Source organism: Platalea leucorodia (assembly GCF_965183815.1).
Source record: "Platalea leucorodia genome assembly, chromosome: 5".
NCBI classification, from domain to species: domain Eukaryota; kingdom Metazoa; phylum Chordata; class Aves; order Pelecaniformes; family Threskiornithidae; genus Platalea; species Platalea leucorodia.
Window position 1 is genome coordinate 27,730,850 of NC_138827.1, and position 25,820 is coordinate 27,756,669.

Here is a 25,820-nt window from a genome sequence, read left to right on the forward strand (position 1 = left end):
TGGGCACAACAGTAAAACACATCTGCCACGACTAACACCCTTCATCAACCATTAGTAGCGTAATTGCATAATGTTTCTGGAACTCAAGAAGTTTAGAGCTACACTAATTAGTATCAGGTTGAATCTGCACAAGCAACTTTAAACTATTAATATACTCTAGACAGCTAGAAATGCCTAGAAAGACTCCCACTCCCATAAAATGTTCAACTTCCTTGACAGCACAGAAGTAGCAATTAGACTAAGCAAAAAAATTAATATTTCAAATATGATAACTTTCATTACATGATTTATGTGACCTAATAAAACATTTCTATGCTTGAGTCTCCCAAAACTGCAAAAGAAGCTTAAAATAAGTCTTGCCTGATCTGTTTAAAATAAATGATTAAAATATTGCCACTGAAATTAAGCTTCACAAAGCCTTTCTTTAAAAAGTGTACGATTTTCTATTAAAAGAGTGAGAAATTTTAAAAAAGGAAACAAGATGAATGGAAACAGAAGAGAATACTACTAACAAATACTGAAGACACACCATGCAAAATTAACAGATGTTTTTTGCAAGTTCTGAGATTAATTTGCAACCTAAAACCAGAAAGGGTATCACAGATCTCTCCCTCTTCAATGCTGTTCTCTGTAGAATACATCTAGTGCGCATCTACGATCTTGTTCAAAATTACTCACCTTCGTTTTGCTCAAATTCATCTAAAACCTTATCGAGGTTATATGCCTCTGCTTGGAAATAGTTCTCCATTTGTCAGGGAAAGACCACCAGATTCTTGTCTGAACCTGCCAGAGAACAAATTACAACCAGATATTTAACTGTCAGTCAGCAGTGTTCCAGTACATATTGCCCTGATTTAACAGGAAAAGAAGTCCTTTGTAAATCAAATTTTACATATATTACATGCATAAATCAAAAGTATTTTCCAGCAATAAAAATTATTTGTGTGCTTGAACTTGCTTGATTCAGATTAACAACCTCCCCAAACTTGCTTTGGAGTTTATTACCTCCACTCTCCCACATTAATGTGTCTAGGATCACGATAATGGTAAGAGCAAAACTGCTCCAACACCAGTCAGAAAATAACAGTCTAGAGAACCAGAAGGCCAACTAACAATCTGAAGATCCAGCTTTCAGTTCCACGCTACCCCAGACTAGCTCATGTGGCTTTGAACAAGTAGTTTAAACCCTCCGTGCTTCTGATTTTTCAATGTATACTAGGCTAGCAGTATTCTGTGTCACTCCTCATTTCCCAGAGATGCTTCAAAGATTCATACTTGTAAAAGTTGTTAAAGGACTTAATGGGTGTTACTTGAATTGTGCTAGCTCTTAAAATGCCTGCTTTAATAATCCTTGTTTCCCTGAAAGGCAGGCACTGGAAATCTAGCAACATGCGCAGAAGTAAATAGTCTCATCAAAAGATAATACTCTCAGGCTAGAAAGGAAGATGACAAGGGAGAAATGGGGAAAAAAGCCCAACCCTAAGTCATTAAATAACTTTCTACAACTTCGCATAATAAATAACTTTTTCGCCCTAACAGTAGGAATATGGTCTTCTTGCTACCAAAGGCTTGTAGCAACAAGACACCCTGATTCATTTTTTAAAAACATTCACTACCAGCGAAGACATTTTCACTGAGAAATGTGTGCCATAACCTATATACCATAAAGAGAGACCCTGATTTGATCTGTTCTCTGAACATCATCCAAAACAGCCTTATTCTCTTCAGAGTTGGCTTTCAGTGTTGTGAAACAAGGAAATGGAGGAGGAGAGGGTGAGAACCTTGTTTTGCAGTAAGAAACTGTGTTAGACCTGACAGCTAGACTCCAGCTCAATTAAAAACCTGCTCTTTTACACTAGAGATACAACAGACACAAGAAACATGTCAGAGGAAGTTTCCAATTTAAAACTATACTTTACTTTAACATTACCCCCATAGTATCTGGATTTGAGGAAAACACCAGTTTTATTTCAGTTACTACAACATTAAATACAGTTTTGTATTTATTGTGGGCAACAGCTACGATTAGGTTATCGGTACAAAAAGATAATGCATTAAAATATCACAAAATGCAGAGCTCAAGTTTTCAAGGTTGACCTCAAATTTGACACATGGTGTTTTTAAAAGATGATCATGTTACAACATAAATACACTGCTATTTAATATAATCAGATTAAATCATGTTTTAAAGAAATATACAAAAGCCAATTTTAAAGAAAATGAGCGTAACAGCAACTCAGAAATTGCAATAAGCATCACCCAAAAAAAGACCATTTTGCTAAGAAATTCAGAGATAAACTAGACTTGTCACCTTATAAACTCCCAGATTTGTCCTCTGTTCTGGGATTTTAGATTAACTCCTTCGGCAAGGAAGATAGATGATCGGCTATATCATTTACTCTACACAGATGCACAGATTATAACATAAGCAATGAAAAGCCAGCCACCTTGGTCAAAGGCTGCATTTCAGAAGTCTAAAAACGCTCAACACTTTACATCCTCTATCAAAAGCCAGGTTCTGACCTCTAACTGTGACAGAGTGTACTCTTCGATCCCTTAAGATACCTACTGGAAGGTCTTCCCGAGTTATCCAATCTGCCCACCAAGTCATTGTATTAAAAATCTTTCATACCATTTTAACTGAAACAATTACATTTACTACACACATTTCAATTAAACAAAAAAAAAATTTAAAAAGCAGATGCTTCTCCTTAGACATACGAATACCAATTTCATTCAAACTACATCCAAACTGCAAGAGTTTGGAGGTTCTGTTGCACCTTTCTCTCCACCTTATTTCAACTCCTTAATAGGAAGCATCTTTACCAGCTCAATAAATATCAAATATTGAAAAGTTAATTAGAATCTGTCCCAATGAATATTTCGCTTGAATATTTTTTTTCAATTCAGAGTTCTAAACATCAACTAAAATTAACTCACCATAGTAAGACCGTTTTGTACAAAACACCATGTAATTTCACATCCATTTATAATGCATTTCATTTACATTATAGTTACAACATTCCAGTCTAGCAAACAATTGATGAAGATGTGATGTCTGAAGCCACTGCACTCAGATTTCCATGCACTTTCATAGTGAAAAAGGGTATCCAGTCAAGGCATTTGCTAGGACATAAACACAAACTCTGCAATATGAGTGGCCCCAAAGAAATAGGCTACAAGCATTGATTTTTTTGTTGTTGTTGTTTTGCTTATTTTAGAGAAGATAATGATTACTGACAAGCAAGTTGATGGGGAAGGAATGTTATGCTGATTATACAGTTGCTGAAAACATGTTTCTAAGTAACTCTTTGGACAACTGCATTTTGATTTTGTGTAACTTGCAAATGTTTAGAAAAATTCAGACCTAACTATTCATACAACTTCAAAACCCAACTGAAAGCCTGAGAAAATGACTTCAGAACTAACTCAAATTTATGCTTATTGGAGTAAGCAGAATATAAGCCACATTTGCCCCTAACACTTCTTAAATTTAGTCCTAGATTAGCTGCTTTTTCATTGTCATACAAATCAGTAACAAGATATGCCTAACCAAAGAAAGCAGTGTTAGAAGTTCATAATAAATATAATCATTTGTATTTACTTTAGTCAGGGTTTGGCTTTTAAATTTTATATTAAGTGTGATTTTATAACATTAGAAAAATACAAATATTCAGACTTAGGAGACCACATGTTTAACAATAACTAGGGCATATAAAGAGGACTTAGAATTTTGTTCCCACTCCCTTACAATCCCAATGTGGTTAATACTTCATAGCATCTCTTTGAAATTATTATTAACATCTGTATTATCTAATATTAAATATTTAATATTTGTGAGTTTAAATTTGGTCCAATATGACAAAGTTATTTTTTCTATATTTTTAAAAATTCTAAGTACAGAGAACTATGTGTAAACAAATATATGTAACCATATGAATTCTGAAGCTCAAATACTGGTGCACAAAGATGCAATGAGCCAAAATCCAGACTGATGGATGCTCATAGTCCAAACTGAAGAGAAAAAAGACCTTTTGTATCATTATTGTTATTTCAATTACTGATGTACTAGGATATATGGAGAATCTTCTATTTTTAAACTCACAATCACTAAGCTGACAGCCACTCTAAATGAGGTCTCATTGTCTATGCAAGTAGGTATTTCTCAGAAAAGGTCAGCTGCAAATCTTCAGGTCTAACATCTAAAATTATTGTTATTATTATTATTATTATTATTATATAAAAGAACACAACAACCCCCCCCAAGCTTTTCCAGAAGTTTCTGTCCAAGGGTAAAACACACTGCCAAACCCACAAAAGTCCTTACTGCCCTCTTCCTGACAGAAAAGGAGGATGAGTACTCATGTTCCTGACAGATACCCACAATGCTTCTTGACCAATACATTGTCAGCAACTCATATTTTTGTCAGTTTAAGATCTAATACTTCAACTCTGCATAGCCAGCAACTCAAAATCAAAACAGAAAACACAAAATGCTCTAACACTGCATGCTACAATAATCAGGTAGCTGTTTTCCCCATGGTTTCGAATTTAAATTTATTTCGAATATTTTTATGAAATATCCAACATAAATAAAAAGAAACATGTTCCTTTACAGGTCTTTGGAAAGTTTGATTGTAACTCACAGGTACCACTATAAAAGTTTGGAACAGTTTTAGAATTCTTCTAGTTCTTAACTTCCTCCTAATATAAAGGTTGAAATGACATTTTTAAAGGATCCTTGATAGTTGTGAAACTCTTTAGCATTGCTTGACTATTCCAAGCCATGGCATGGAGAAAAGCTGACAAGCAAACACACAACTTTTAAACTCTGGAAAAGTGAGAATAAAAACATGAGCAAATCAGGAATAAATTTCAATGGCAATTTTAGCCGTATGCTGCCAAAAAGGAGACACTTCCTAAATTAGTATATATGGGGATGAACAACATGTAGAAGAGGATTTTGTGCCAGTGCAAGGAAAAGGAGACATACATCACCCATCCAGTGAAAAGCATAAGATGTTTTTTTCAAAAATACAATCCTCTATGCAAAGATTTGGCAGAAAAGACTAACTCTAGGAAAAAAAAAAAAAAAACAAAAAAACCCAAAACAACACATTAAATGGCTTTTTTTTTTTTTTTTTTTTTTTTTTTTAAATTCTGTATCCAGAAAAAAAGAATACAACGGCTACCATCCACTGGTACAGTAAGTCCAGAACCCAAGATCATTTGTTACCCATTGCAGTCATCTCCTGTCTTTCATAGAAAAAAGCTAATAAAAACATGCAGCCTGTCAATCAGATTATTTTCAAGCTCCCGTTGGATCACAGATCATGAGTAATTCAGAAACTCTGTGTTTTATTTATCAATTTCTTCATACAACAGCATGAACTTATCATCATCTTCATCTCTAAAACTTAAGAACTTATGTTTTATCAAGCTTACATGCTCTACTCTCCACTTATGTCTAAATATAAGGGTGCATGTACCAGAATGTCAGTGTCATATGTATCCAGAATTACTATCCTAGTCATCATAGCATTTAGACATAAGACAAACTTCAATTGATTAGTGGGGAGAGAAGGAGACAGAAGTAAAGGACAGAAAAACCTTCCTTAAAATTAGATGGTATTCTGAACAGGCTTAACCTTGCAGACTGCCTCTCAAGACAGCTCAGATATCCCACATGCCAGCTTATTCTTGGGTAATGAACTGTGCAAAGAGATAGGCCTTGTGTTATACCTGCAAAGCAGCAAGACTTGTATTTGTTTTGGTCTCTACGATAAGGAATTATGTCACCCAAGATCATCTGCACTGCACATCCTAAGTTACCCTCAAGATTTTTTCACCACTGGAACTGACAGCCTTAAGTCTTTCAAATATTCTTGACTCTTAACAGTGGATGACCAGCACACAATCACATTAAAACACTATAATAAAAAAAATGCACCAAAAGGAAATAATACCAACATACAACTACAAGCCCCATAGCAAAGGCCTAAAAATCAGAGAGTATGTAAAGAACCAGAATAAGATCTCAAGACTTTCTATCATGCTGTCCTGTGTAGACTACTCTTTCAACATGAAACTGTAAACATATACATTGCAGTAAACTCTTACTAAACAAAATACTCAAGTAGTTTATTATAGTCCTCACCAAAAATATATATGAAAGACTCCTAAAATGAAAGTCACAAGGGGCATGATCAAACTGAAACCAAACATTGCTCATTCATCCTGATAAAAATCAGATTTCCAGAAAATGTCATTTTCCCATAGCATGACAACATGGAATTACATATCAACTGGACAAATTAATTTATTAGATCTAGTGCTCCTGAGGACTTTTGTCAACCCCAAGAAAAAATGAAGTCAAGCACCTTTGCTGTAATGAACAGCTTTTTCAGAGAGTTCAGCAATAGCTGTATTTTTAATTGATGAGATCTGCCTACAGCACAGACTGAGGAAGAAAGACTTTGCCCATTTCCCCCCTCCCTCAAACAAAACAAGACACATCTTTGCTCTAAAACAAGACAATTACTCTCAATAAAAACCAAAACAACAAAATGCTAAAAATACTCCATCATCTTCTATATAAGATATATATCCATATCTAGAGGTGTGTGTATATATATATCTCCATAAGCATACATAAAAATTAATGCATTTCAAGAACATACTCCTGAATCATTATATTCTAAAGCAGAACTTGCCTCTTACCTTTTTCTCTTACACATATGTTAAGAAACGAATGACCCTGTGCCTACTCATGATGACTGCAGCACAGCCAGCCAGTTCTGCTGAATCAGTGTGTTCTACTTGATCCTAGAAAGAAAATATAAACATGTATTTTATGATTGGTAATTTTGCCACAAACCATGTTTTTTCAACGCATGACTGCAGCTAGCACAGGCACATTTGGCAAATGCTGCAAGCCTTCAAATGATTTGGATTACATTTGCAGCTTTAAATTCAGGGATCAATGCACTATGCCACTATTGCTCTCCAGTATTCTGGTGAAAAAAGCTGCTAATAAAAACCACATTGCTACCTACCTACTATTATTCTTCATTTAGCTGTCAACCCACAGACTGAGGCAGCAACTCCAACTATCCTTGTATTCCTGATGACCTTGACTGTAACGCTTAATTTATAAAACTAGCCTCTGAAGTTAATTATATTACACCACAATAGGCCTTCCAAAAATAAAGAGCTAGTAGCTTTGATACTCAACAAAAATTCACGGCCCTCTGAATTCTGTAAACTGTATTCATCAGCTTCCCACCAGTTTTATTACAGCTAAACAACTGGTTTTGTCTTCAAATTATTCCCCCCACAATCTTAGGCTCCCTTCATTTCCTAAAGGCTTCTTTTCTCAAAAACCACAACAGCATCAACCTTCAATAGCAGGGAGGACCCAAGCAAAAAAAAAAAAAAAAAAAAAAAAAAAAGAGTCTTCAGAAGAAACTGTCTTGTTCTCCTAACTACAGCATTTCTATAGGTCAGGTGCTCATTTTCACAGGCTGCATCCTAACAGTCAACATAGCTCAAAAATCCAACACAGCCATGAGCAAAGAAAAGGGACTAGTTTATGACAAACACTGCAACAAGAACAAGGAGTGAGATAAGTTAAATTCATGTTTTAAGGTTTGCTGGTGCTGGTATTTGACCTGTTAGGTAGTTGAAATATTTATTAGTGCTCTGATGAAGCAGCAGCATGTGTTAGAAAAAAATCTTAAAACTCCAACAAAATGAACAGAGCTAAAAAAAACCATCAGTTCTCTGTGCATGAAAGCAATATTCAGGGTTGTACTACAATTTTCCCAGGGTTGTTTATTATTCTTTTCAGAAATAAGCTACAGTAACAATTCCAGGAAACTAATGAACTGAAGAGTAGCACTCTTAGTAGTTCTGTTTCCAAACTCAAAATCCCACAGTTTTGTATGCCAACAGAACTGTTCCTGTATGCAAGTATAATTTCTGATGCCATATATATTTCTACCTCTATAAGCTAAGATGAATTCTGGATATTTGGGAAATAGTAGAAATTATTATATTACAAAGTTCTTCAGATAGGCCTCATATGCATGCAGAAATAGAGCTGAGGGAAATTTAATTCCACTGAAAGGCTTCAGAATGATAAGCTTTTTCAAAGGGATGTGAAGTACATGTGCCAGTGGGGCAAGGTTATCTGTACCAGCACCATGTCCCCTCCCAGCCTGTAGGTGGAGGAAAATGATTCCGTTTTCATGACTCCTTTGAAAAGATGGATCAATTAATGACAATTCTGTTTGTGATTTATGACAAGGCCTGTCAACTGCATCATGAACATCAAACACATTTCACGTGAACCAGCCGGTCATACATTAACCACAAAGTTCAGTCTTTACTGATCAGAAATGGATCAGAGCTAGCAACCTACAGCTGAAATGTGCTGTGCTGTCGCCAGTGCTCTAAGCCAACAAGCCTTCTAGGCAACTGATATTCAGGGCAACAGTACAGCTTTCTTATTCATTGTCATTATTCTGATCCACTTTCCTTGTTCCATTCTTCCCAGGTAATAACTTTTTTGTCCGTAACCATTCAACACAGAAGAACGCAGATCCAATCAATCACCACCAGTCTCCAAAGAAAGCTTTGAAGAGATATTACCTGGAGGTCCTAGAGCTTTTTGTTTACAATTCAACATTTACTCTTGGCAGCCATTTCCCCTTACAAAGATCAACGCAAAAATCAAAGCATGCTTACAGATTTGAATGTAATATGTTTAAACAAAAAGCAATTTAAAAAAAGTAAATTATAAGGTTTGGATTTCCTGAAAAAATGAACAAGTTGACAACAGAGCCAAATTCTTTTTCCAATAAGAAGTTAATGTAAGAGAACTATATTAAAATAAAAATCAAGGACAAAAAGAATAACTACAAAGGAGAGTCAAGAATATTCACAACAATGTATAACCTAGTGATTATTAGTTTTTTCACAAATCGTACACGCTGCTAAAAAAAGGTTCCATCACACTTGAAAAAAATACATACATTTCCACCTAAAAATTATGTGCCTACTGAGACCTAAGATCATTACAAATTAAGGAGGCCCAGTGTCTCTGCTGTTCCAGTTTGCTTACTTTGAGCATTTCACAGTTTCTTATCTCTTCTGCTGATGGTTGGCTGAACTCTTCTGTCTCCTGCCCTACAGTGGTACCACTCAGGTGCTGCTTTGGTTATACCCTACATGTATGATTTCCCTCAGGAGCTCCAAGAGGGCAACTGCCAATTACTGCAAAAGCAAAACAGAAATTGAAGCGAAATTTGACAAGCAGAGACGTGCCCAGAATAAAGAGGGGATGAAGAACAGAAGAAAAGAGCTCTACAAATATAAAATTAGAAATATCTTCCACAAAAAAAAAAAAAGTAAAAAATGTTTACAACATCAAATGGAAGTAATCTGAACTAGCACAAATTGGAATAGCTTATAATAAATGGAAAGAGACTGAAAAAGAAGCAATTTTGATACTATGTTAAAAAAATGCAGAAAAAGCTCAAAGCATGAAGAGATGCTAAAAAATGCCTCCATCTACTGGCAAGGATCCAACTCTTAACTACACTACAGATCCTCTATAATGTGCTACCAGTGAGATGATGTCTTTGAGTAGGCAGGAATACATTTGCAGCCATTTTAAGGCACTTTATTATTGCTAGATTAGTTGAACTAGGCATTATCTTAAATGCAAACCCAGATTTCAATGCTTATATCTTAACTTCCTAGCTTGTCTACACTCTGGAACTATCAGATGGCAGAGTCAAAGAGACTACAGACAGGGGCTGTATTCAGGTCCCAACTTTGCAAGAATAAAAACTACAACAAGAAATACTATTGCAGGGGGTTACATTAATAGGTAAACAGTGTACTTAAACAAGAGGGGAAACAGGTAGCAAGTTTCAGGACATACATCAGTTATACAATACGAATTATTTTATCTGATCAGTTAATCTGGAAGCTAAATCTTCACAAGTGGAAAAGGTGGGGTTTCTTCATTCAAGTAATTCAATGCTTGGAATAATGGTAATTTACTATGTGCCCAATGATTTGTCACTTCATAATGGTTCCTTGTTGGCCTCTCTCAAATAAAGCAGCAACTTTCAGTCAAATTTCACATGAACATGTGTTTGTTTGTATCATTTTTTTAAGAATTCATGTAAGTAGAAAGACTAAATACTATGCAGGAATGGTCCTTCCGCAAAGGCAGTCCTCCAGACCTGTCTCAGGATACACTGTCACAACAGCACCCAGAGTCTGTATGGACAGGGTATGCCCACACTAACTGAACGAAGGCAAGCTTCATTCTCCATTGCTGTTATCTTTCCCGAACACTACACTGACTCTCAAACAACTACTCATTCTGTACAAAGACAAAGTATGGAGCTCTTTCTACCTAGTGTGTGCCAAATAAAAGAAAGGGTGGGCATTATAAAATGTTTGTGACACAGCAGTAGCAATATCTGTGTCACATATATGAAAATGCCTGCAAAAACGGCAAGGACTTCAGATTAGGCCCCAAATTAAACATTTTAACATGAATTGTTCTATTAATAAATTAAACTAGCAGCCATGCAATGCAACCAGGAAAAAAAAAAAAAAGAAAATAATTGTTTTTTAAAACTCTAACCTATTAAAAGAGACTCAGCAAATAACAACAGAATTTGTCAGGAATACCTTGTCTAAGATACAGTTCAAGATTAGAAAATCCTATTAAAACTCGCCATAAATCCATTTAATAAGAAATACTAAAAACAGGAGCAAGAGATGAAATGTAAGAAATATAAACAAGATACAGTCATTGCTTAATCCTTTTCCTGCACCAAAAGCTCAAGATGACCAAGTAGCCTTCGGTTTTATTTCCCATAATTCGCTGATGTTCCTACTACTCAATGTAAATTAACCAAAGAGTAGACTGGGGCATTGCACACTGTTTCTGTGTAATACAACACTTTGTACCAGCTCACTACCCATGAATGCTGACAAAAGATAAACTATTTCTATGTTGCATTGGTTTCTCTTTTTTTCCAATCAACTGCACAAATAGAGACGGACAACGCCTGAAGAGAAGACAGTCTCTCTAATTATTTCACTAATATTTACATCTTTTCCCTTGACTTTTCCCCGTGCCATTTTAAAGCTATTATTTTCACTTTTTTCTCCAGCCAAGTTTCCATAAGGAGACATTCACGCATGCCGGAGCAGCAGTAAGGCAGTCAAAAGAGCAGCAACTTCAAAGAAGCGTTATAGAAAGTATCACCGTGAAAAGTAACAGGGAGACAAGACAAATTATAGCAGCGTTATCAACCTTTGTCCTCCAGTAAATAAGAGAAAGCAGCCCAACTGAAAAGGACACCTGCTTTATAACAGTTTACAGTAGAAAATAAATTCCATTTCCTACCCTTTTTACTATTTCAAGGAGAAAGAAATTGATTTATTTGCTTGACACAAAAAACAGCCTTGCCAAAAAGCCCATACTTCCTCAGCGCGCCGCAGAGGCAGGGCCCTCAGCACCTGGAGACAGGAACCACGCGTCCTTCTTACATAACTACTTTTGACTGCCTTGAAAAGTATCCATCCCCGGCTCTTTGGAAGAACAAATACATAGGCTTGCACCGCACTGCTGCCTTCAATGCAAGTTCTTCCAGAGGAATGCAGTTGGGAAAAAAGAGAAAAATCCTTTCTTGAGCTTACTCGTGTGCTCACAGAACCCACTTCAAAATTTAGTGTTTTATAAATCCAATGTTTTATAACACTTTGTTTCATACAACTGCCAAGTTTAAAATATTTTAAACCACAAAATAATTCATGCACACTGTATTGAACATTAATTTAATATGAAATTCTGTTTCTTAATTTGTGGATGGATTCCATGTAATATCATCAATGTAACAATGTGCTTTTTAAAAAAAATCTATGCATTTCACATTCTGAACTGAAGCTGCTATTTAACTTTATTCAAATACAAGCTAAAGCAAAACATATAGAATACATAGGCTTACGAGATGACTTTTTATGTTGCTGTATTTGAGAAACAAGGGTTTGAGTATGAGAAGTTAATGTTTAACAGATTTGAAGAATAAACTTATTTAAAGTCACATGCTATGTATTTCAGAGTGACTTAATCCTGTATTCTAATAGTTTATGAGTTTTTTCTTCTTTCTAATGCAGGGTAGAAACAAGAATGAATCCCTAATATACTGATCATTGTTTCAGATGTTTCTTAGATTTGGACAATATGGGACAAACTGACTAAGGTCCCCTAGAATCACTAATTAAATGCCTACAACTGCCAAGGAACTGTCCTTTTTATAAAATCCACGAGGGGCCAATACTTGCAGGTGCCGTGAGCAAAATCCGTATCTGATAATAAAAGCCAGAATAGCCATGCAACCAGAATGGGACAGGTGAAAAGGACAAGAAGCAAAGAGGGAAACCGCTTTGCTACCATTTACTAGCCCATCAATTCTGAGTTGTACCCACTGGGGAGAGAAGCTGCTAGAAGCGACACAATTTATGCACTCAGCTGCTCTTTAGAGAAAGGACAATCTGTACAGAAAAAAAGTCTGAAAGTCTACAGTCACTTTCTAGTGAAGAGCAGTCAATCAGCTGCTAAAGCTACCTTTATCAACACACATTTGTACTCATTTGATAGCTATGTAACATAACAGTGTTATAAAATCTTCCACACACACACACTTTTAGTAAGAAATATCAGTTATAGACAGCAAACAGTTACTATTTCTCAAATGCTGTGTTATGCAGAGCTGGATTACTGTGCATCCCTGAAAATAAATTCAGAGATCTATGAATTTTTATCTCATACTCCCTTCAACGTGAAATTATCTCAAAGGAAGTAACTTTTAATTCCCATTAGCAATTTTATTTCTCCTATTGTGTTGACCTTTCTATTAATACCATGCCAAGATTAAACGTGTATATATATACACACACACAATACTAACACATTATAAAATAGTGTTGTCTTGTCAAATGTAGCAAAGTTCACTCCCATTCGTGATCATGATCTAACTACATTGCTGATGCTCACGGTGCATTATGTCTCAAGTCATCTGTAACTAGTAACTCACTCAATACAACTCAATACATCCATGGCAACAGTGTGTACTGAAACTGCTACTTCTGAGTATGATTCTCGTTTATGCTGAGGTCCATTAACAACCTTTTAACAGTGCTGAAGGGACCAAGTGCTAACCAACAGAAATAGTGAGTTAGTTGTGTTCAGATTCGCTGTAAAGTTATTTTTTTCATTGCTCCAGTGGTGCAATATACCAATCAGGACATTTACTTAAAATTTATGTAAGACACAGAAAAGTTTTAGTTATAAAACTAAGTGCTCATAATTCTGTATCATTGTTGGCAGTCACAGGAAATAACGGCATAACAGATAAAAACCAAAAAATTTGAAAGCGTTCATTTTTAATGAGTCAAAATACAGTTTTCAGAAATCGTATGGAGCTCTAGGAACACTAAAACCTCCTAAACTTAGATGCAACGTATCTCAGATAGTCCAAAACTGAGGAAGCTCAGCCACTTCTTTTGTCCACTGATATGGTGGTTGATTCTGCTCAGCCATGAATCCCTAGCTCTTATCTTTACATCTCCTTCTTAGACTGTAGTATACTCTTGTATTCTGTTTTCTTCATCTGTTGGTCTTCTTTTCCCCTCTCAAACACATTCCTTCCTCATTCACCCCTTCCTGCGTCCGTTTTCCTTCTCCCTACCCATACTTCCTTTCTCCTGTGACAAATAAATGAGAAACCTCATGTGTTTCAACATCACTGTTCAGATTCACTGGTACAAACCAGTTGTAAATGACCTTATTAACCACACGGTATTATTCCTCACTTCTAGGAATGGTGGGAACAAACCCAACAGCAATGGTCATGCATCCACTTCAATTTTCTTCACAGTAGCTAGTATGGGGCTATGTTCTGGATTTGTGCTGGAAACAGTGTTGGTAACACAGGGATGTTCTCGTTACTGCTGAGCAGTGCTTACACAGAGTCAAGGCCTTTTCTGCTTCTCATCCCACCGCACCAGCAAGGAGGCTGAGGGTGCACAAGAAGTTGGGAGGGGACACGGCTGGGACAGCTGACCCCAACTGACCAAAGGGACAGCCCATACCATATGATGTCACGCTCAGCAATAAAAAAATGGGGGAAAAAGAAGGAAGGGGGGGATGTTTGGAGTGATGGCGTTTGTCTTCCCAAGTAACCGTTACGCGTGATGGAGCCCTGCTTTCCTGGGGATGGCTGAACACCTGCCTGCCGACGGGAAGTAGTGAATGAATTCCTTGTTGTGCTTTGCTTGTGTGCGCAGCTTTTGCTTTACCTATTAAACTGTCTTTATCTCAACCCACGAGTTTTCTCACTTTTACCCTTCTGATTCTCTCCCCCATCCCACCCCGGGGGAGCGAGCGAGCAGCTGTGTGGGGCTTAGCTACCTGCTGGGGTTAAACCAGGAGAACAACGTAACTTTGTAACATGATGACAACCAATATGCCCTGCTGAACTACCAAACTGGCCAGCAAACAGAAACAGCAGCTACATACTGAAGTATAAACCCCCAAACGGGTATAGATCAGATACCCGATTTCTCTACAAAACACAAGTCTCAGAAGCAAGCTATAGCGTGTATTTCCACATTATTGCACAAGAACATGCAATTTCAAAAAGACTGCTAGATAAATGAAAAAAAAAATTATAGGCAAAGAGGGAACTTTCCTCTTACACAATCTCAATTCCTCTTAAGTGTTCATTTATCTGCATTACAGTGCAGATAGGGAATAAAAAATTACATTGACTTAATTGGTTTGCTGGGTATATTTTAACCATGTAACTTTTGTGTCTTCTCCACCCTACAAAGAAAACTCGGTATTCACAGTCTCAATAACACAAATAAGAAGAGGATTTATGTACTGGCAAGTGTTCAGTTACCATTGCTTTTCAAGTGTTGTATCTTTAATCTGATCTCCTACTGAAATGAAGATTATGGGATCATATTGTTCACTTACTATTTTTTATGCTCATCTTTTCCAAAAAAATATACATTCATGAAAATTAGTATCTGCACAGTAAAAACAAACCCAAATGACTGTCCTCCAAGGGAAAAGCAAGCTGCTATATGTATTTTTGGCAGCAACCTGCTGGTCAATCAATACCCACACAGCTCTGGAAAACACAGAATTATGGTGTTACATGAGAAAGCTGGGGTTATTGCAGAGGGGGGAGGAAGGGAAGAGATACTAAGGGGCAAAAAGGATTTACATCTGTAGAAAAACAAGCTTCTTTCATTCCACTGATGGTAGAACAATATGCTTACCAATAAAGTATCTCAAAGGACTTGGGTACGTATAACATCAGAATCAATTTACACTATAAAACTCATTCAACGCATCTTCTAATTCAAAACAAAACACAGGTCTCTCCATCTCCAGATCTTGTAAGAATTTCCCTGCTACTTACAAAATCTTTCACAAATTCTAAAGAATTGAGGATGGAAAATAAGTCCTAGCCATCAGAAACAAATCTGGATTTAGATTCCCACTGTTTCAGCTAGAGTGATGGGAGCCCCTTTATCACCAGACGAGCACACTGCCCTGACTCAACCCAAGAACCACGCGGCTCTTTTAAGCATCGGCTTAATCAAGCCCAGTTCTCTGTTCTCAGTCTTGCATGACATCAGGCAACATGCTCTCTGGATCTGTGATGTCCTAAAAAGACATGTAAGCATTATCCCTATTCAACAGTTAGGGGAACTGACACACATAGAGATCCAAGATATACGCTCTTCTCTTTCATATCATGCTTACTTAAACCACGAGCACTAGATATCCACCCCTCTTCTGCAATAGATTACTGAGGCCCACTTGCCTTTCCTTCTCTACAACACAAGCAGAAAAAGCAAATGTGCTCTCTCCAGTCACTGCACTTCCCAGTTTGGTGTAGAAACAAAATTAATTTGATTTTGTTTAAATTGATATGCAAAGCTGAGAGCTGCAGAAGTTGAAGAGGGAATACAAATTTAATTCTGCCAGGCATCTTCAGCAGATGACTGGGGCAGGCATTACCTAGGTCACCCCCACACAGATCACCAAAGTCCACCTCAGAGATACTGGATGTGTGGCACACCCAAGATCAGAATGAGATCTGAGCACAACACAGACCAGAAGAATCTAGATCAACAGAAACTGGGCCCCATATTTTACTGCTAATGACACCATTCTTAAGCCTTCTTCTTAAAATCCAACAATTCAAAAAAAAAAAAATTAGAGAGAAAAAAAAAAATCAAAGCTGTTGAAGAAGAAAAGGAAACAGATGAGAGAACAGTTTCATTGTCCGGGTTAAAAGAAATGTAAGAAAAGTACAGTAAATAATAACTAAGAAACAAAAAATTCACAGATCTGAAAATATCTGCAATTTTTGTCCTGCAGTATCTCCCAAACTTCCAATAATTTGACTGGCCAACCAATCAAGCAATAAATTTTATGCATATTCACGTGATTTGCCAATTCTTTTTTAATTTACAACAACTATATATACTATAAATTCACAGTTTCAAATGGCTTGGCCTTTATTTTAGTGATCCTAAATCAATCTAGATCACACTTGGGAGTGCAAACAGGTAAGTCAACATGTGCGCTGAGTTCAAAGCAGAGTTTTGACACTACAAAACTGAATCTGGAAACAGAAAAGCTCCTCTAATAGTCAGTGTCATTCACAGATAAAGAAGCTATTATGCAATTTTGAAAGCTCTTTGATCTGCTTCTTACACTGAACATTACCAACTCCTTTTAAGTTCATCATACTGCTTTTTAGAAAAATGTACCAGTGTATGTTCCTCCACTGATAATCTTCTATGAATTTTCTAATGTATTTCACCTGCATTACTTCCCCAAATAAAATTTTAAACTTAAAGTGAAATATAAATGTTGTACTCAGAGCACATGTAGAAAGATTGAGTCCTATTATTTATAAAAAAGGACTTCAGTATCTCATAGAAGTAAACACTTTCCTATTCCAGTAATTTTAAAAATTGCAAGAATCCAGAAGTAAGACTGGTAAGTATTACTAGGGCAGCTACGGCAATTCTGTAATTGATAGAGCGCACGTGAATCTCTGACATAAATATGGCCTAATTTCAAATCATCACCTGACAGGAAATGACCTCTGGATTCTTTCTATGCTGGGAAGAGGGAAGGACAGGTTCCTCCCAGCTACCACTTCACTAACAAAAAAAAAAAAAAAAAAAAGGCACTGAACTTACTAAACATTTTGCCTTTTTATGCAGGCCCACAACTGCTCTTTGGCAAAACTGAAGTACAAGAAGTCAGTAAGTACGACTCACAATGAAACATTACCAGTAAGTATAGTCACAATTCGCTAGATAGCATTTCTTTTCTAACTCTTAACTGGACAAGGGATTTTCTCAACAAAAGCAAAGGCTCAAAGCATTTCCAGCATCTCTGATCATGCCTAGTTCCTCTGTCACTAATGAAGAATAGCTGGGGAACAGTCCTAAAATAGTTACCAAACTGAAATCTACAACACAGAAATATTTACATACATAGATAATAGCAGGAAAAAAAAAAAAAAAACCACAGTTCCAGCTTTGTCTACATTAGGCTTTAGTGCTTTTCTCTAATTACTGTGAACATCAGTTCAGCTCGAGCCAGGCCAAGAAGCAGGAAGACACTAGCAAAGACACATTACTGCATTATTTTATATACGAAGCCATACCCTAAACCAGGTTCAGCATCACTGTCTAAAGTATCAGTTGATGTCTCAAGCCTCCACTAGAAAGCTTTCCACCTTTGTTACTATGCTGGAACCAAACCAGTAAAAGAAAGGTAACAAAAGAATTTTTTAAAAAATTATTAACTGGCAATACCATTTCCAATTGTAAAGTCCCACTCAACTTCATTATTCAATCAATCTCTTAACAAAATTCATCAAACTTCCTGTTGATATTAAAAGGAAAGGGGGAAAGTATAGAAAACAGAAGCAAAATATATACTAGTAGCATGCAGTACAATTCTTGATAGAAAAACCTAGATGAGCCTATCAGAGCATACCGGAATGCTTCTGGACCTTCAGTGTATTCACTTGAACAACTGATGCTATGGTGACCCCACTGACTCATAAGGTAGATTTGCAGCTTCAGTTGCCATCAAAATATCAGAGATATAAGTAATATTAATATATAGCAAACAAGACAAAGATATTTATATATTCTATATACAGCAGAGATATAGAGGGCACAGCCATTAGCATTATCTGAAAATAATTCAATACGAAGGTTAGTAATTGCTATTCAAGAACATAGAGACAAAGGAAACGCCAATGCAAGTGGAAATCCAACACTGAAGTCCATGTTTTCATTTGCCCAACGTACAGTGGACACTGGGGATAAAATATGTGAAAAGTTTAATATGTGGACACCAAAACTTGAAAACATAACATATGGTCAGACTGCTACATATTGACATTTCCAAATTATCAAATTTTACATGGAAGCAAAACAACATTAAAGTTTCTTTAGGGTCTCTCCTCACTGGCCTTCATAACTAAGACAACTATTGCCTTAGTTTATACTTAGACTGAAGATATCACGCAAGCTATTCAGAGACCACTCTAGCTCCACACTTTCTAAAACACAGAAAATCTACAGATTGTGACTCCACACCTGTTTTTCACATAGTTTATCACTTTTCTTCTTCCCCCCCCCCCATTTTGGTTTACTTTAACAGAACTATGCCTGTGTAAAATCCAACTGACTGGACTTGCTTCTTTAAGTCAACTCCCACTTGAGCAGATCTAGATGAAAGAATACCCAAGGAACAATCTACCCAGTGTTGTCACCCATAAGTTCCTGGCCATGCACTGTTTGTCTTTAACCTCTGTTTTTAAATTAATTAGATTTCTCTAGTAATGACCTTTAAAACAGTTTAAGTGACCCTTTATGGATTTCCTCTACCATTCACCTTCAGCTTATTTGATGCTGATGTACTAGTTGGAGGACTGTTATTTCTGAAAAATAAGTATCAATATTACACATTTCTACTTATCTCTTCTAGCAATATGACACTAATATAATTACTGTTGTAATATTCCAGTAATAAACAATACTAGAAAGATTCAGTGAAAGAATACATATAAACTCTCCTTAAAAGTATTTTTCCTATTCCACCTGTCTGCTATGGCAGTCTGAATAGTAGCATTCCTAAATATCTCAAACTCCACAGGTGTATGATGCAAAAGGGAGAAAGCATCACAAAGCACATTCAGGAAACAAATATCTGTCACAGACAAAAGCACTGAGTGCAGCACTCCATTATGCCAATGAAAAGGTCCTGGGATCTGCAATGTCTTGTAATTTTCTCTAGAAACTAACATTTAAAGGAATTACATAGTTTAATACCCTAGGTATGACACTTACACTCATTCCTTCCCACAAACACAAGCCGAGAATTACACTGGTTAAGATTTAACAGGGTACTTTAAAATCTACAAATGTTCTATGTCTAAAAAGAATCTTAACGGCTAAATTAAAAAAAAGAAATCGTGTTACATTTTAGTTTCAATTAAGTGAAACCCAGCCAACCAAACAATAAGTAGGAAAGTACTTTATTTTTCTGTAAAAATACAATCATTTGTATCTATAAAATAAATAATAATTATTATTTATATATAAAATACATTTTTATGTATTATGATAATGGTAATTTACTTTTATCACACTGATTTTTCGAAGTGTGCTATTCTTTCGATAACTATATAGCGTGTTTTGCTCTAGTCGCTAGTCAGATAAATTTGTATGAATACGTATCCTGAACTCTAATTTAAGTAGAAACTACTACGTCAGTAAAGGATACTTGATATATCTTTTAAAACTGCCCATCCATTTATATTAATTGATGTAATTTTCCCAGTGTTGCAAGATGTAGCCAACACTTAAAGCCAACACAGAAGTGAAAGCTGTTTCTATCACCTAAAACTCAATACTTTAACTTACTTTCAGCCATTCTTGGCTATATATTTCTTACCAATATAAAAAGCTTTGTAAACTTTTAGTATCATTGTGTGGACACATTTCTCAACGCTTCACAAAAACAACAGGAGGGAAAACTGAGCATGTTAGTTCACATTTCTGTTCATTTCAAAGTTCAAGTCTCATAAAGAATCACAAACACAGCTCTAAAACAGGCCACTTTTCAATTTCTTTAGAAACTTTAACCTCGATCACATTAAAAAAAATAAACAGTAGCCTTTATATAAAACTTTCAAAGTGGTCTATGAATATACTACTGCCTTCCAAATATGTTCTGGAAAAGATCACTGATTCATCAGCATACAGACTAACTGTGCACTGAAACTATTATCCCTCACCTGATTTTCTGTCAAGAACCTCACTTTTATTTGGAAGGTTCTCAGCTTTGTGCATCAAAAAGATTTTTCTGATTAACAAAACATGAATACACAACTTCTTCCCAAAACCTATTTCCTTTTGGCCAACTTTTCTTCAAAAGCAAAACTTCACTCTAACCCTTTTGCAAAATAATTTCCATGTAATTTTTTATAGACAGGCTGTAAACCGGAAAACTAGCAAGCTATTTTCTGCTAAAGTTGGCACAACTAGTGGACAGGCAACAACAGACATATTAAAAGCTTATCATTCTTTGGCCACAAGTTTTAATACTGCATCTTTTTTCAGTCTCTACCCTTGTTACCTGAGACAATCACAGCCAGACTTTATGCCAAACTAAAAAAAACTGTATTTCATTTCAGTCTTAGCCCCAGGCCTCAGATCCTGAAATGTGTGTTTGAAAGTATTTAATCCCCAGCCTAATAACTGACTCAAAGCTAACACACAAAAATAACACCCAATATCAGGACTCAGCACTGCAGGTTTGGGGTGTTTTTCTTCCTTTTTCACACACTAAAGAAGGCACCATAAAGCAACGGACAATTAGAGAATCAATCTCAATGTGTCAGAACATGGTAACTTGTTAGGTGTAGATCAGGGCTTGAGTTAGAGGGAAGCTTGCTTGAGATTTTAGGCCCTTATTCAGCTTCCATTTCAGATTCCCCAAACCTCTGAAGAGATTTTTAATTTTGTCTCTCTTAGGTCAAGGAGACTGTTCTTCTCAATTTGTATCACATGCCATAACTTTATAAAAAGAAGTGCACTACTGGGCTCAGGCAGTAACAAAGGATTTTGATGTTGCTTCAATCACTGAAGGTGTATCTAAAATCTGGATTCGTTCCATGCAATCAAAAATGATTTGCTAATAAAAGTTAATTACAATGTTTTAAAACACTGCCTAGTCAGTAAAATGCCGCCTCAAGAAAATAAAAGCTATTATTCAAGCAGAGCATCTTTTTTTATTATTATTTTACTTGTTTATACAGGGCCCCTTCCAGTTTTGGATTCAGCCTGGACTGAAATATTGACGGTAGTGTTATTCAGAAATTCTAATCTAATACAACCATACTTAAAGAAAAAGATTGCTGGAATTTGAGATTCCATATTCAGTCAACTTCTAATATTTGAACTGAATGAAAATATGTGTAAAAATTAAACCCTCTGAAAAACCTCTGTCACAAAATAATCACAAATATCTTGTCTATAAATAAACAAGATAGTTAACACAAAAACATAAAGTCTATCAATTCCCATCTGCTACTTGTTTCTCAGTCTGGTTTACAAGATAGAAACAGTTCTTCAGCCACCCTCCATCATGTGCACCTATTTAACCGTAACATTTATGAGCAAGTAACTAACCCACCTCTGCAAAAAGTCTGACACGCCAAGAGTGCCAGTTATTCTTAGAGTGAGACATGACCACAGTTTCACGTAATTAGAGATGTTATAAAACGCATCCCGCCCGCTCGCCCCATCCCCCTCCACCACTACCACCATTGCAGGAGTGACTTGTTACACATCGCGATGAGCAAGTAACATTCCCTGCCCGGGGAAAGAGCGGAGATCTGGCCATAAAAAGGGCAGGAGAGGCAAACAGGGATCCTCCCCTCCCCGGGCCGGCAGCCCAGGCTGCCCGCTGGCTCCCGTGCGCACGGCGCGGCCCCGGGGCGCCGGCCGGCCCGGGGAACAGCCTCGCCTTGCCCCGCGCCGGCACCGGCGGCGCACGGGGGGTCCCGGGGGGCGGGGGGGGAGCCCCGATGGAGAACGGCGAGAGCTCTTTCCCCTTCTCCAGGGTCGCCGGCGCTGGGAGAAAGGTGCCCCGGCCGCGCCGGGGAGGGGGTCACCCAGTCCAGGCACCCGGGGACGGAGGGGAATGGCGGGGAGGGGGCTCGGAGGACTGGCGTCGCCGCCGCTGAGGGCTGAGGGGCGATCGCTGCCTTCCCCCTCGGCGGCGAGGCGCCTCTCCCCTTGGCGGCGTGCGGGGGGCAAGGGCGGCGGGGTGAGGGGGCACCCGGAGCCCCCAGGCTCCAGGCCGGGGCGGGGGCGGCGGGGCGGCGGCTCCGCTGAGGCGTCGGAGCCCTCCCCGCCCGCCCGCGGGGCCTCGCTCCGGGCGGCAGGGGCCTGGGGAGCGGGATACCCCGGCCTCCCGGGCCTGGGGGCGGAGGGCTGGGCGCCGCTCACTCACCTCGGGAGGCAGCAGGCGCCGCCGGGTCTGCATGGCGAGGGGGGATCCCCCGGGGCCGCGCTCCGCCGCCGCCGGCGCTCGCTGCCGGGCGGGCCCCGCAGACCCCGCGAGCGCTGGAGAGGCCGGCGCCCGCCCTCACCGCCTGCCAGCCGGGCTCGCTCGCTGGCTCCGCGGCCAAGGCCGCCGCAGCTACCGGCAGCCAGCGCCCCCTGGCCGGCCCCAGAGGCAGCGCACGGCACTGCGGCACCGCCGGGGAGGCAGTGCGGAGCCTGCCGCACCCCCGCCCCGCGGCGCGGGGGGCCGGGCAGGCCGCGCCGCCACCTCCGGCCCGGCCGCCTACCGCCGGCCGTCACGGGCGGAGAGCGGGAGGAGTTACCCGGCGCAGGGGGACGCACTGCCGCGCCGCGGAGGGAGCCCTCCCGCTCGCTCGCTCGCTCGCTCCCTACGGGGTCCCGCCGAGCCTGCGGGCCGCGGGCCACCACCGAGCCCGCGCGGCCCCGCGGCCGGGGCCTCCCGCCCACACACAGACACGCAGAGGGCGGCACCGGAGGGGCGCCGCACACCAACGGCGGGCAGCGCGGCTGAGGGGCTGCGTGAGGCGCCCAGCCGTGCCGCTGCCCACGCCGCGGGGAGGCACCCGTCGCTGCCCGGGCACCGCGCGGCGCGCCGGTGTGCCGGCGGCCCAGAGACCTGCCCCGCGGCCGGCTGCAGCTGCACCTACGCACTGGAGGCAAAAGGATGCGCGGCTGGGAGCCGTTCATGTTTTATTTCGCCGTTTCATGTTGAATACGTGCATACTCGGAGAGGGGCACCCTGCCCTGTGGGACACCCGCAGCCGCCCGCGCACGCCCAGCCGCCCGCCCCGAGGGGTGCATGGGTGCGCAGACACGGAGCCATCCCCTCAAAGACACCTTAACTCTTCAGCAAAACAGGATTTAAAAAAAAAAAAACAAAACCAACCAACCAAAAAAAAAACCCAACACACTCGTTCCTCACAGAAACGGTCTCAGAACTGCGACGGCAAACGGACAGGTTATGCCAAAGCATAACTATGCGCCCCGAGTCTCACCGGTTCTCTCTCTAAGAGGAGGCGGCCACGGCGGCGCCCGTGCCGGGAAGGGGACACCCTTCCCCGCCTGGCTGCAGGCACTCGGGAACTCGAGGAAATGTCACTTTCCTCCGTGTGACTTGCGGCCGTGCTGCGGGTCCGGGGGGGCGAGGGGCGGGCGGGGGGCGGCCGTTCCCGGGCTGCCGTTCCCGGGCGGCCGTTCCCGGGCTGCCGTTCCCGGCTGCGGCGCGCACAGCCGCCCTCTGCTGGGCGGAGGGCAGGGGCCCTCACCGGCGCCGCGCGCCCCCCTAACGCCTCGCCCGCGTGCGGCCTCACCCTTCCCGCGCGAACGCCCCTCGCCTCAGGAGCCGCTCGCCCCAGGAAGGCCCCAGCTCGGCTCCCCCTCCGGAACGGCTCGCCCCGCGCCGGGGGAGGGGAAAGAGCCGCCGTCCCCTCACCTTCGGACAGCGTTCTGGCCACCTCCCGGCCGCAGCGGAGCGCCATGTCACCCCCAGGAGGGAGGGAAAGGTGAGTGTGGTGGCTGCTAATGCGGTTGCACTGCCATTCCCGCTTCTCAGGTCTTCGCACTTGCAGCCTATCACTTTCCGGCAGGTTAGGCTTCTCCATTAACTTACTACATACGGCAGTGAATACGGTGTAATGAGCCCCGGTGATAAAATCTAAGCCTTCTTGCTCCAAGAGCATCAGCCCACCCTACTTGAAATGAAAGAGAAGCACTTAATGTTTATTCATTGATTCTGGTAGAACTATGTGCTTTTCAAGCAGAAAATACAAGATACTCCCAGTCAACTGAATCATCAATCCATGGGCAAAAAGCTGAGGAGATAAAAAGTGCTAATCAATCATAGCTGGTAGTAGCATGTTAATGGAGATGGAATTTATTTTCTCCCATAAAGCATTCCCAGTTAACCCCAACTTGCTATCTCTTTAGCAGTTAGCGGTGTCATGCTTGTAAGGCACAGATGAGGAGTTCAGATCGGTCCAATACACGATTAATATCCTCAAAACAATTCTCATGAAACACCTCAGACTGCTAAACACACAGTATGCCTGACAAACAAAAAAGAAATAATTTAAAGGGTGAGCAATGTAATACTTTGTACCCTCTGGCCAAATGCATGCAAGCGCATAGGTTTGCCATCTATGTATATCTCACAGAGGCATATCACTACCATAATTTTGTTCTATTTTAATCCCTCTGCATACAGCCATTCATTGGAATGTTTTCTCCCCAAACACTGAGAGTTTTTACCTGAAGGATATCATAATCGGCTGTTTTGCAAGAAGGTTTTCTCATGAAAGCATGCAAAAAAGGAGTTAGGAGCGATGGGAGACATTTCTATGAGTTAAGGTGATGGGACATTCTCTCATGCCCCGTCCGTTCTCGGTATCTATATGTATCTTGGATGCCACATGACTTGTTCCCAATGAAGATGTATCTAGAGGAGCAGGAATTCAGCAAAACTCAGGTTGCTGCTCCGGGCAGTTGTGGTGCCAGACACCTGAGCTTAAAGCAGGGAGATTGCCTGTCCTGTGTTCTCAATGTGCTCCCTTTGCTAGTGTCCAAACAGGAAACATTTGGGTATGGATAGTGAGAAACACTACATACAAACCAAATCAGTAATTTTGATCCTAACCCCCAGCAAGTCTATAAGACATGGACTATGACCTTCTATTCGGTACATTCAGTGCAAGTGTCAGAGTTATAAATTCTCTGAAAAGTATCTTCAGCTCTTCCATGTACATCAGCCTCACGTCAGTGAGCCTCTACAGGACTGTCATAAGAAATCACACCTAAGAGTACTCCACATGATAGCACAGACATTTGGTATTGAGTTTGCCACCTCTTTTCCCAAGTCTTTTACCATCTTTGCCCAGCTCTTTATGAGAAGCTACCAAGGAAGAGGCATGAAGGACAGCATATAGAAGAGGAGACTCTAATTTGCAAAAGGCAGGGAACTAGAAAGTGGGTGAGAAGACCACAGTTAGAAAGGTGAAGGGAAGCTATGAGATCCCCTAGTTGAAAGGGGCAACAGAGAGTTACAGGGTCAGTACAAAGGTGTGTGTCTGTAACAATGTATG

The 25,820-nt window shown here is 40.0% G+C and overlaps 1 protein-coding gene across 1 annotated transcript in view; it reads right to left on the bottom strand.

Moving 5' to 3' along the window:
* Window positions 1-22,700, bottom strand: part of ZFYVE9 (zinc finger FYVE-type containing 9) — a 62,414-nt gene extending 39,714 nt beyond the window's left edge. Inside the window, exons 1-3 of the mRNA XM_082313597.1 lie at window positions 22,670-22,700; window positions 6,721-6,825; window positions 679-783 (exon numbers count right to left, since the gene is read on the bottom strand). Of these exons, the coding sequence (XP_082169723.1) occupies window positions 679-748 (70 nt within the window). The 5' untranslated portion in view covers window positions 749-783; window positions 6,721-6,825; window positions 22,670-22,700. The remainder of the gene's footprint in view (window positions 1-678; window positions 784-6,720; window positions 6,826-22,669) is intronic.
* Between the last annotated feature and the right edge of the window lie 3,120 nt (window positions 22,701-25,820).